This window comes from Ylistrum balloti, unplaced genomic scaffold, assembly GCF_031769215.1.
Source record: "Ylistrum balloti isolate Yb309-2 unplaced genomic scaffold, AGI_CSIRO_Ybal_v1 Utg370772, whole genome shotgun sequence".
In the NCBI taxonomy this organism is placed as follows: domain Eukaryota; kingdom Metazoa; phylum Mollusca; class Bivalvia; order Pectinida; family Pectinidae; genus Ylistrum; species Ylistrum balloti.
In genome coordinates this window covers 416,457-428,883 of record NW_026782452.1, presented here as the reverse complement: position 1 = coordinate 428,883, position 12,427 = coordinate 416,457, and the positions used below count along the sequence as shown (strand labels likewise).

The 12,427-nt window shown below is 38.2% G+C and overlaps 1 protein-coding gene across 1 annotated transcript in view; it reads right to left on the bottom strand.

Moving 5' to 3' along the window:
• Window positions 1–12,427, bottom strand: part of LOC132558230 (dynein axonemal heavy chain 2-like) — a 74,422-nt gene that overhangs the window by 1,348 nt on the left and 60,647 nt on the right. Inside the window, exons 63-78 of the mRNA XM_060222772.1 lie at window positions 12,012–12,161; window positions 11,124–11,256; window positions 10,850–10,994; window positions 10,530–10,729; window positions 8,934–9,060; window positions 8,086–8,272; window positions 7,431–7,636; window positions 5,400–5,525; window positions 4,567–4,758; window positions 3,873–4,064; window positions 3,170–3,354; window positions 2,505–2,727; window positions 2,158–2,274; window positions 1,477–1,626; window positions 935–1,111; window positions 348–422 (exon numbers count right to left, since the gene is read on the bottom strand). Of these exons, the coding sequence (XP_060078755.1) occupies window positions 348–422; window positions 935–1,111; window positions 1,477–1,626; window positions 2,158–2,274; window positions 2,505–2,727; window positions 3,170–3,354; window positions 3,873–4,064; window positions 4,567–4,758; window positions 5,400–5,525; window positions 7,431–7,636; window positions 8,086–8,272; window positions 8,934–9,060; window positions 10,530–10,729; window positions 10,850–10,994; window positions 11,124–11,256; window positions 12,012–12,161 (2,585 nt within the window). The remainder of the gene's footprint in view (window positions 1–347; window positions 423–934; window positions 1,112–1,476; window positions 1,627–2,157; window positions 2,275–2,504; window positions 2,728–3,169; window positions 3,355–3,872; window positions 4,065–4,566; window positions 4,759–5,399; window positions 5,526–7,430; window positions 7,637–8,085; window positions 8,273–8,933; window positions 9,061–10,529; window positions 10,730–10,849; window positions 10,995–11,123; window positions 11,257–12,011; window positions 12,162–12,427) is intronic.

The window sequence follows — 12,427 nt, the reverse complement described above, 5'->3', positions numbered from 1 at the left end:
CCTTCTTCTCTTTCCAACCCCTCTACCCCTCCCCAACCCCTCTACCCCTCCCACCCCCTCTACCCCTCCCCAACCCCTTCTACCCCTCCCCAACCCCTCTACCCTCTCTACCCCTCCCCAACCCCTTCTACCCCTCCCCAACCCCTCTACCCCTCCCACCCCCTCTACCCCTCCCCAACCCCTTCTACCCCTCCCCAACCCCTCTACCCCCTCTTCCCCTCCCCAACCCCTTCTACCCTTCCCCGACCCCTCTACCCCTCCCCCCTCCTATAACGTGGCAGGGGTGTACCAGTAATGAAGTATATAATCATTTCTGTATAAAAAGTAGATTGCCTTGTCATCATTACCTTAGGTGGCCCTGTTATATTGGAATCATCCACTGTGAGAACACTGAACTCCCACTGTAGCGTGTCCACTGATACCTGTAACACCACACAATGATCAAACAGGCGTTAAATAATAATATGATAATACAATTACAGGACTTTCTCTAATCAACTTCAAATCATTTCCCCCCACATTTTGATATAGACTATACGCAGGCATTCATTCTACACACTGACCCTAACAAGAATTTCAATCAAACAATTCCAGATTCTGTTCTGTATTTCAGTAGACTATGATATCAGTTCAGTACCATAAAAAAGAAACAAAATGTACGAAGAATACTTTTGTATTCCAAGAGGTCAATAACGAAAATCAATATAAGAAGGAATATATCGCAAAACTTATTTTATTATGAAATTGCCACCAACGAAGCAAAAATCCTTTCTTCACTAATAACTTTTTCAATTTTAATACAGACTTTTATCAATGTTCTGAGTCATAACAACATTTATTCATTAAGTATCATGACCTATTCATGTTCGAAATCAAGCTATACAGAAATATAGAATTTTACTATCAAATGTAAGCAGATGTTTTGTGTACATACGCTGTTCTGTCTCGCGGAAGTCTGGAGGACAGCGGTCAAGAATCCAGTAGGGAAAGTAAAGGCAGACATCCAGAAAATGGTTGGCGGGTGAGCTGTAAGAGCCCAGTGTTGGAACTGGTCAACACGCTGGACCAAGTCACGAGTCCATGCTGCCAGGGGCTTTAGTGACGAGTAAGCCTATTACAAATGTACAATATATTTTAGAATACAATCAAACTTATTCAATTTTTGATGATTTAAAAGCAACTGAAGATATACAAAAAAATTGAATTCATGTCAGTTTTCTTATGTATGACTTAAATAACAGCTATTACACCAAGACTCTGAAAATTCCTGGTTTTGTTTAGTGTGATACACCGAGTTCCATAAACTGTAGAACACAATGTGAATGATATCAAGGTATTTCTCATTTTCATTTTTGGCCTATTGCTGTTCAGTGTGTTCAAAACTGCAATTTTTTTTTCACAATACATAAATTTTTCTTCAGGTTTAAATTTATACAGGTATGTTACAGCTGATGCAAAAAAAATGCAATTTCCTACCTTGAGCCAACTTGGAGGAACTCTGCCATCAAAGATACATGTGAAAATGTTTTCCAGCTCAAGTGTCATGACAACCAGACCTTGAATACCTCTCTCAAGGTCAGTCAAGGAGTGCCGGATCTCATTCAGCAAAATATTGTAACGTTGTATCTGTTGAAAATAGAAAGAGTTACATGGGCGTCATGTTTTCATTCCTGAAGTCTGAATTATTTTACGGTCCTGATCCCTTGGCTGTCCAGTTGAGGACCAATTAAGGGGCCTCTCCCCTTCACTAGGCGCTGTAGATTTAGGGCCAAGAACTCTTTAGGGCCAGGTGAGCTAATTATGATCTGTTTTATATAGATTTATGTTCCGTCAGTGAAATGAGTAAATTCAATCAACCATTTGAGAGTAGTCTAGTATTAAGCCCGTTCAAAGTAAATTTGGATAACAATAGTATGCACTTGTAGTTATACATAGTTTTGATAATTTCAAAATACCTGCACATGCCTCAGATGAAATTCACAATGTCCTCTCTTGTTAGTCAAGTGATGAGGAAACATATTTTCAAATTTCTACTGGTACAGAAGTTCCTATCATGGATAAAACTTTAAACTTTCATGATAAAATTGAAACGGTCCTGCCATCAACATTAAAACTGAATACAACAATTGAATTCTGTTTTCCTAAGAAAGAACCTACCTCCTGCAGGAGTACAACATTGAGAGGTGAAGGGTCAATTGACAGAATCTTGGCGGTGTTTTCGTAGTCGATATTCTCTGGGATCTGTTTGTAGATGTTGGCTGCTAGGTCCAGCACCTGTCAATATCAGAAATGTTTGACAATGGTATACCATGTAGCTGTTGAATTTTGAGAGCTAATATTTTAGACTATATACAAGGGAAAATTTTTCCTACATGTCTACTGGATATCCAGGTATACTGGCAAAAACAGACATTTGCCAATATTTTGATTTGCTATTAAAATGTCAGCTGTGTATTAAATTTTGCACTACATTTGTATATCTAGAAAACCATAAAGATAGTAACCTTGTCCTCTCGACTCTCTCCTCCACCCGCAGATATTGTCGGTTGCAGGGACAACAGGGTGTCAAACATGAGACGGGTTTCTGTGATTTGAGAGGCGATGTCAGCGTTCGGGTGTTGGCCGAAGGCTTCTGGATGGTCGACATTTGGTAACATACTAACATACTCCTTATAAGATGACAGCGGTCCATCCTTTGGTACATAGTATGTAGGCAAAATGGACATCCTAATTTAAACAAAAAATATTTGATATTTGATTATATCGTTCTAAAGAACAAGCAAAATTAAGACCAGGTGTTCCAGAAGGGTAAGTGTATTAAATGATGATTTGGTTTCAATTGCTAAATATCCCATCATCAGTTCTGGTGATTAAAGGCTGGACTTATAGAGTGCCATATGACATGTAAATCTAGGTCTATCACTATTAAATCTAGGTCAATCATAGTGATATGTTTGATAAATTATAGTCAGATGTTTTACAGTCAAATCTTTTCAAAAATGTGAATTGGACAAATGCTTCTTTTCTGCATGTCTTGAAGTATAACAATGTGTGTATTATTATCATAATAACAATGGCTGGGAACATTGCTACAAGCACCCTAACACAAGGAGAAATAATTTTGAATATATTTGTTTTTGTGGTCGTGAGATCCTCTGATGATACTCACTTGTAGAATGGAGTAGTAAGGACTCCATCATGGAAATAATCATTGACGTAAGTCATGAGCAGACGTCGATCACAATCATCAGTCACATGACCCCCGTAGTTGATGTTAGCAATGAGATATTTGAGGGCATCCCAAGGTGTTTCATCGTAGCCATCCAAGTATATACTGAGTAGATTCTCTGACACCTGTCAAGTGTAAAGTATATATGTCTGCACGTTGTGGATATCATAAAGATAAAAGTGATTTAAAACAGTACAGAATACAAAAACCACAATATCTAAAGAACACTAGGAACGGACACGTTACAGACAACTTGAAAATTTTATGGTTTATATTTTTCAAGGTATTTACAAAGGTCAAAACCAGTTGGAATTATTTTTCACTGAAAACATGAAACAAAGAATGGGTTCTCTTTCATTTCCAATTTTATAGATTCCATCTATTTTGTGGTTTTATTCCACACAAAAGTAAGAAAAATAATTAAACCTGAAAAATGTTTTTACAGTATACACGATATCAAGATATCTTGGTGTAACCTTTTTCTGGGTATTTTTAATGTTATAGCTGTCATAGTGAATTCCTGGAAAAATATACAAATACACACAGAGTTAATGGCGTGACAGATCGATGGCACCTGAAGTTTTGACAAACTCTTAAGATTCATAATCTGGTCATTTTAGTGTAGTTTTACAGTATCACAAACCTCAAAATCTGCATCATTGAATTCGTAGGCAATGTTCCAGCCCAGCATAAGGAACTTCCTACGCTCCAGAAGTATGGAATGGAAGTAGCACAGAGCAAATAGCAGTTTTCTGTATTTGTCCTGTTTAGTACAGCGTGCAAATTGCTGCTCTGTCACCAGGTTCAACAAACGTTTCATGTTTGCCTTCAGACCCTAAAATAATAGAAAAATACATGAAAGCTTCAGGTTTATTCAATAACCATAAAAAATTCTGCATTATGTAATAATTACAATAAAAATATCTTTGTTTTGTTTGTAACTTAAATAAAACTGTGAATTAGAAACTATGTTTTTAATTAACATGATTGTCCGACACTCCCGAGAATGTAAGTAGTATTGATTGATGTCAAACATATCTGTGACCTTTGACCCTTAGACTGGGGCTGCCATAATATGATAAGGTGTAGAACTTAATGTTGTGATACTACAGGGATAAATATGAATCAAATCTGTTGAGAGGTTCACGAGATATGACATATAATCTGAATCCGACGGGACGAAATGGGATAGACCGATGACGGTAGTTCTGTATGCCCCCTACAACAAAGAGGGTAAGATAGGGGGAACATTAACACTCTCTAGGTCCCGTCTCATCAGATTAAAATTTCCCGATAACAGACTTCAGTTACATCTGTATCATGATTGAGTTGTCTACCTTGGGTGGTTCTGTGGTCATTTTGATGCCGGTTTGTAAGATGGATATGGGGAATTCAGGATGGGGACTACTACTCAGCCACAGACGGAACTCAGGATGAGGCTGCTCTATTTGTAACTGTTCCACTAACTTATCCAGCTGGGGCATCCAGCTCAGGGATAAGTGACAATTGGCCAGGAACACCCAGTTACCCTGAAATCAAAAGAAAACAATTTTGAAACATTTAATAACTGAGAGAAATGTACCAGCTTTTTAAAGGTGAATCATTGTTGTATAATCTACCATGGACTAGATTAGATAATTTTTTTTTCATAAAAGAAACCTGAAATCTCCCACCTCAGATATACCAGTTTTACTTGCAACAGAATGAAAAGCTGTTAAAGTTGGAATACTCTGTAGGTGTACATGGTTCATGTGTTTTAGATTCGACAAAGTGAACACTTTTCTTAAAGGACAAAAAATACCAAAGGCAAATATTTCCCTGTAAAGTCATTCAGCCGGAAATTGCCTGTAATATATTCCCTCATCATTTATCATGATTCTGTCATAAGTCAGATGTTTTCCTGGGACTCAATTACTGTGGATTTCTTTCTTTTTTTTTTTTTTTAATCAGTATTTCATGGACACTTCATTTCATTGATTAATGAATAAATAAATCTATTTCTGTTCATGGACATATGAATGAAGAGGTTCCACAAAATCAATGAAGATAAATACTCGATGAAAATGATTAATTTTACAGTAAACAAACTCCACGATGTCAGGAGCACATTTCCATCTATGATAACCAGACCTCATTGATACACTTTCCTAGCCATATCATCCACTCTCACCTCTCTCACGCCTTCCTTGATCATTCTGGTGGCTATTGGAGCCTGTCCTTGACCTAAGGAGAGTGCATGGAACCGCTGGGCCATTCCACTGGATTCAGCCAGCTGTAGCAAAGAGCTTGTTGGATCCTAAAACACAATAACAGGATTATGAAATATATGGAACAGTGATTGTGAAAAACAGAATTCTGCAATAGATGAAAAAAATTCTTTGGAAACTTGATCTTTAAGTCTTATTACACATTTTGTTCAAATTATAGTTACTATAAAGTGGTGTATATCATTTAAACAGGACGTTCACATGTGATCAAAACTTGTAAACAGGACGTTCACATGTGATCAAAACTTGTAAACAGGACGTTCACATGTGATCAAAACTTGTAAACAGGACGTTCACATGTGATCAAAACTTGTAAACAGGACGTTCACATGTGATCAAAACATGTAAACAGGACGTTCACATGTGATCAAAACTTGTGAACAGGACGTTCACATGTGATCAAAACTTGTGAACAGGACGTTCACATGTGATCAAAACTTGTGAACAGGACGTTCACATGTGATCAAAACTTGTAAACAGGACGTTCACATGTGATCAAAACTTGTAAACAGGACGTGCACATGTGATCAAAACTTGTAAACAGGACGTTCACATGTGATCAAAACTTGTAAACAGGACGTGCACATGTGATCAAAACTTGTAAACAGGACGTTCACATGTGATCAAAACTTGTAAACAGGACGTTCACATGTGATCAAAACTTGTAAACAGGATGTTCACATGTGATCAAAACTTGTAAACAGGACGTTCACATGTGATCAAAACTTGTAAACAGGACGTGCACATGTGATCAAAACTTGTAAACAGGACGTTCACATGTGATCAAAACTTGTAAACAGGACGTTCACATGTGATCAAAACTTCAAGCCTCTTGCTTTTATAGATTTCCTTTTAATTTGCACGAGTTCTTTCTGACTTACACATGTACTATTGAGGTCAACTCATGAATTTTTGACAAATGATATTCTGATTTGTCTGACTGACTAGTCACTATAGCCTGACTAGTCACTGCCTGACTAGTCACTATAGCCTGACTAGTCACTATAGCCTGACTAGTCACTATAGCCTGACTAGCCTGACTAGTCACTAGTCACTATAGCCTGACTAGTCACTATAGCCTGACTAGCCTGACTAGTCACTATAGCCTGACTAGTCACTATAGCCTGACTAGTCACTGTCTGACTAGTCACTATAGCCTGACTAGTCACTATAGCCTGACTAGTCACTGTCTGACTAGTCACTATAGCCTGACTAGTCACTATAGCCTGACTAGCCAGACTAGTCACTATAGCCTGACTAGTCACTATAGCCTGACTAGCCTGACTAGTCACTAGTCACTATAGCCTGACTAGTCACTATAGCCTGACTAGCCTGACTAGTCACTATAGCCTGACTAGTCACTATAGCCTGACTAGTCACTATAGCCTGACTAGCCTGACTAGTCACTATAGCCTGACTAGTCACTATAGCCTGACTAGTCACTGCCTGACTAGTCACTATAGCCTGACTAGTCACTGCCTGACTAGTCACTATAGCCTGACTAGTCACTGCCTGACTAGTCACTATAGCCTGACTAGTCACTGCCTGACTAGTCACTATAGCCTGACTAGCCTGACTAGTCACTATAGCCTGACTAGTCACTATAGCCTGACTAGTCACTATAGCCTGACTAGTGAAATTATATATCTGTCGTTATAGACCAATATTGGGACTAATATGGAAGGTTAGGTTGTATAGGTGGTCTGTATATAGTAAAAAGTACAAGTGGTTGCTAAAGACAGGTTTTCACTTAATGATGTCTAATTTTGGAAGTTATGAACATTTTGGAAGATTTATTTATATCTATGACTACATAGGAGATAAAAATCCCTCTTAGAAAGGATCACAATCAGGATGTAGCTTCATTTAGCACACTTTACATACTGATCACAGGTACTTTCTAAACAGAAATACTATTTTAAGGATATACATACCACACCCGCAGAGAGAACGAAGATGAGGGGGGTCCTTGTTGTCGAGTCCTCTACAACCTGTTGCATATCGAGTACAGGAGGCTCTGTGAACTTTGATCCCAGGTTGTTGATGATGAAGGATGTGGCACAGAATGAGACACGGTCCGATCGGAGAGAGCGTACAATCAGCATTCTCTGCAGTTCGTTACAGGCGTTGTCCCATTCACCTGAATCAGAATGGCAGCATTTTATGAACAAATTTTCAAACATTTTTTGTAAAACATTTTTTTGTAAAACAGAACTGTAATCTAAATTCTAATGTCATACCCCAGCTCATGCTTTATAACTTTGTATAAAAGTTTTCAAGGGACTTAACTCCTTGTATTTAAGTAGGAAAATAGCTTGTAAATGTTCTGCTACTTTGGGTTTTGAACATCTATACAAATTTCCTAACATGATTGGTAGAGCATCAGTCTGTTCAACCACAGGTGTCTGGGGTGATTCTTGATTTACTGGAAACTGAAATCACACGCTGTGTTGTCAGCTGTTGGCATTACAGGGCAAGCATCCCTCAAGATGTACTGTGTAATAGCCACCAGTTTCTATATGGAACCTTTGTTTCAAAATGACCCTAGCTGCTCAAGTGGCAATTAGTCCTGCAAACAAAGAAACTGACCTGGAAGTGTGGCTGTCTCAGGTTCAGCAGAGGTGTACCAGATATTCCAGTCACGTGGGTATTGTTCAAACGAGGTGATGACGCCATGGAAGTTTGTCTGCTTGTCAAGTTCTGTTATGTTGTCCCAAGCAATGTCAGACAGCCAGCCTGAACAAGGGTTGTCCATCTGGTTCTCTCGGTCAAGCACCTTTACACAAAAACAAAACATGATATAAGTACAGCTATTCAACATCATCCAATTATGTTTATCACAAACTACACAAATTTCAAAAAAAATGATATTATGCTAACAGAAATGACCAGAAATTTAGAAATACAGAATACAACATCTAACTATATAGTTTATCAAGTTTCATCACATGATTTCTGTGTTATTATGTGAATGGCCAGGTCATAAGAACTGATGTAATACGAGCAACTGGGATGTCATAAAATCACAACAGAATGACATCACACAGATGGTTATAAAAAATTGACATGAAAAGTATATTTTTCATTTGTTTTTTGCAAAGAAGGGATTTAATCATGTGTCTCATATGAGACTTAAACAATCACTAATTTTGTTTCAAGTTTATGGAAATTTATGCATAATGGTAAAAGTAAGTTTGATTCCTTGTGTAATAATGAATGAAATATGAAATGTGTGACAGCAAAAATTGATGACATCATCAGATTGTGTGACATTGTCTCAGAAAGTGATGACCAATGTTATTTATGGGTGGCAATGTTTCAGGGTAAAAGTGTGTGCAGTCTTTCCCTTTTTAAGTAAAGTAACCATGATCTTTTCTATCAGGACCACGATGATTTGGATAATAAAGTCTTGAAGATTGTTTGTACAGAAAACATACCACGCCGCCTCTCAGGAAAAAGTTATATTCGTCCATGTTGATCTTGTTAGCCGATTCAAGGATCTTGGCACACATTTGGAAGGAAAACAACAACTTGTGTCTCTCAAACAATCCTCGACAAGTGTACCTTGAAAACAACGTCAACAATTTTTAAATTCATCTGAATATACAGTTTGATATCACACATTCAATCTGAAACGTCTGTCAGGATGTTTTGGTAACAATGTTTACCATGTTATCACCATTATACAAGTAAGTGGTGCTCTTTAGTATAAGGGCATGATACAGGTTGTTGATGGGACACTAAATCTTGGTTTTCCAAGGATCTATTTAAATCAAAAAGAAAAAAAAATGGATACTGAGAAAAAATATAGATATCTTTACATTTACCTGTATACAGCATACAGGTGTTGTTGACTTACCTGTACATAGCATACAGGTGTGGTATATATTGACTTACCTGTATACAGCATACAGGTGTTGTTGACTTACCTGTACATAGCATACAGGTGTGGTATATATTGACTTACCTGTATACAGCATACAGGTGTTGTTGACTTACCTGTACATAGCATACAGGTGTGGTATATATTGACTTACCTGTATACAGCATACAGGTGTTGTTGACTTACCTGTACATAGCATACAGGTGTGGTATATATTGACTTACCTGTATACAGCATACAGGTGTTGTTGACTTACCTGTACATAGCATACAGGTGTGGTATATATTGACTTACCTGTATACAGCATACAGGTGTTGTTGACTTACCTGTACATAGCATACAGGTGTGGTATTTGTTGACTTACCTGTATACAGCATACAGGTGTTGTTGACTTACCTGTACATAGCATACAGGTGTGGTATATATTGACTTACCTGTATACAGCATACAGGTGTTGTTGACTTACCTGTACATAGCATACAGGTGTGGTATTTGTTGACTTACCTGTATACAGCATACAGGTGTGGTGTTTGTTGACATACCTGTACACAGCATACAGGTGTGGTATTTGTTGACTTACCTGTACACAGCATACAGGTGTGGTATTTGTTGACTTACCTGTACACAGCATACAGGTGTGGTATTTGTTGACTTACCTGTACACAGCATACAGGTGTGGTATTTGTTGACTTACCTGTACACAGCATACAGGTGTGGTATTTGTTGACTTACCTGTACACAGCGTACAGGTGTGGTATTTGTTGACTTACCTGTATACAGCATACAGGTGTGGTATTTGTTGACTTACCTGTACACAGCATACAGGTGTGGTATTTGTTGACTTACCTGTATACAGCATACAGGTGTGGTATTTGTTGACTTACCTGTACACAGCATACAGGTGTGGTATTTGTTGACTTACCTGTACACAGCGTACAGGTGTGGTATTTGTTGACTTACCTGTATACAGCATACAGGTGTGGTATTTGTTGACTTACCTGTACACAGCATACAGGTGTGGTATTTGTTAACTTACCTGTATACAGCATACAGGTGTGGTATTTGTTGACTTACCTGTACACAGCATACAGGTGTGGTATTTGTTGACTTACCTGTATACAGCATACAGGTGTGGTATTCGTTGACTTACCTGTACACAGCATAGGTGTGGTATTCATTGAGATTGGTAATTCTCTCCTCCAGTTTACTGCTGCGTGGACTCTTGTCTATTGAGATGATGAAGAGCTCTATGTAAGCATCCAATGAGAACTGGTACATAGGGTCAATTCGTCCCATGTCATTGAGCACGAAAAACAAGATGGAAGCCCTCTCAGCAGACGGACGGTATCCCTGAAAGAAATAGTAGAAAATGGTTGTTTTTCTTAACATATTGCATTCAACTAAATTCTGAAAAAAAATTTAGCTGGATATGAATATTTGACACACGCATCATCAACAAATAATATGTACCTCACGAGCGGCATCAATCTTCACTTCAGTCTGTTCAGAGATCTGTAGCTGTTCAGAGACCTCCTGCGATGTGACCTTTGAGGTTTGTAGAGTGTTTACTAACTGTTCGTCATCCAAAAGTGAACCTTTCGTCTCGTTTAGAAGTCTGCAAGAAGACAATTCACAAATCAAATGTATTCATAAAATTGGATTTCTGGATACTTTTCACTGGGAAACAATCTGTAAGGATTTCATGGATCTTTTGACAAACAAAAAAAAATTGATCTTTTGTTACCTGAGAATTTCATCCTCTAGCTCCACTATTTTCTTCTTTCCTGCAGCAATGCTTCTCACCAGACTGTCCTTCTGTTCCTCAAGGTCTGGCCTTTCTTTTCGTACAACAATACCCAACAGCTGGGCCTCAAGACCTAGTCACAAAGAATGATTCGTCAGAAAATCTTTACCCTGAAGAAACTTTTCAATAATCTCAGATCTATAATAAATATATAACGATTTAGTAAACAAGAGGTCAAGAGGGCCTGTATCACTCATATGGGCGTTTAACTCATCCAGTTCATAGAATACTCTTCCCATTTAAAGTAACTCTGTCTAAGGTTGCAAAATCCTTCTTTAAAAAGATACATATGTATACCTACCCCTTGCTCTGTATGGTGCTGTGTAGCATATTTGGTTGTACATGTAATATGGCACCCAACTGGTCAAGACAATATTTTTTTTTCACAATATTCAATATCTAAATTTCCCATGTTTGGTGGTACATTGCCCCTTAGCCCCCTAGGGAGCTACATTCCTAAGTGGGTATTAGCCCTTGTGGGTCAATCGCCTGGCATGAATGTATCCATCTTGACATACCCAGCAATACTATGTTTGATTAAAAGGTTCAGATAACAATCATGGAATTGATTAGTCAGGTATTTGATGACTAAGGAACAAAGGTATTAGAAGCAGGGGTTGTTTCCTATACCAAATCATAGCATGATAGTGTTAATACTTAACAGCAATTGTATGATACAATTGTTAAAAGAATGGGGATCTCAATCCAGCTCACCTTATGGCCCAGGGACAATGTCCACAGAAGAAAACTTATAGTCAGACAGTGATCCCTATTACAGGGTCATATTTGATTTGTCAGGTAGTACCAGATGGTTTGGTGTGTACTCACCTTGTTCCTTCACTGCAAAGTTGGTGATTGTGGTCTTGGTAGAGATTTCTGGAGTGTAGTGAGGATTGCTGAGCTTGGTAGTGATATAGAAACGGAAGTCTGGGTTATATTCAATCTCCTTGTCTCCCAGCTTGATGAGGTAGGCTCCACCTAGGACAAGGAAATATTTTGTAAGAATTTACATTGTTTTCAATACACAAGTTCACATGAAATGACTATGTCAGTGCCCTGTAATAAGCCCATCCCTAAGGTCATTGTGTTAGCATTCTGGGCTTATTTTTGCATTAAGGCATTGTACAGATGTGTTGGCGATAAAACACTTTTTTTCCTGGGCTAATTGCACCATGAACAGCCAGGGTCATTTTGAGACCGGGTCTAGTTGAAGCAGGTGGTTGCTATCTGACTGAACAACATGA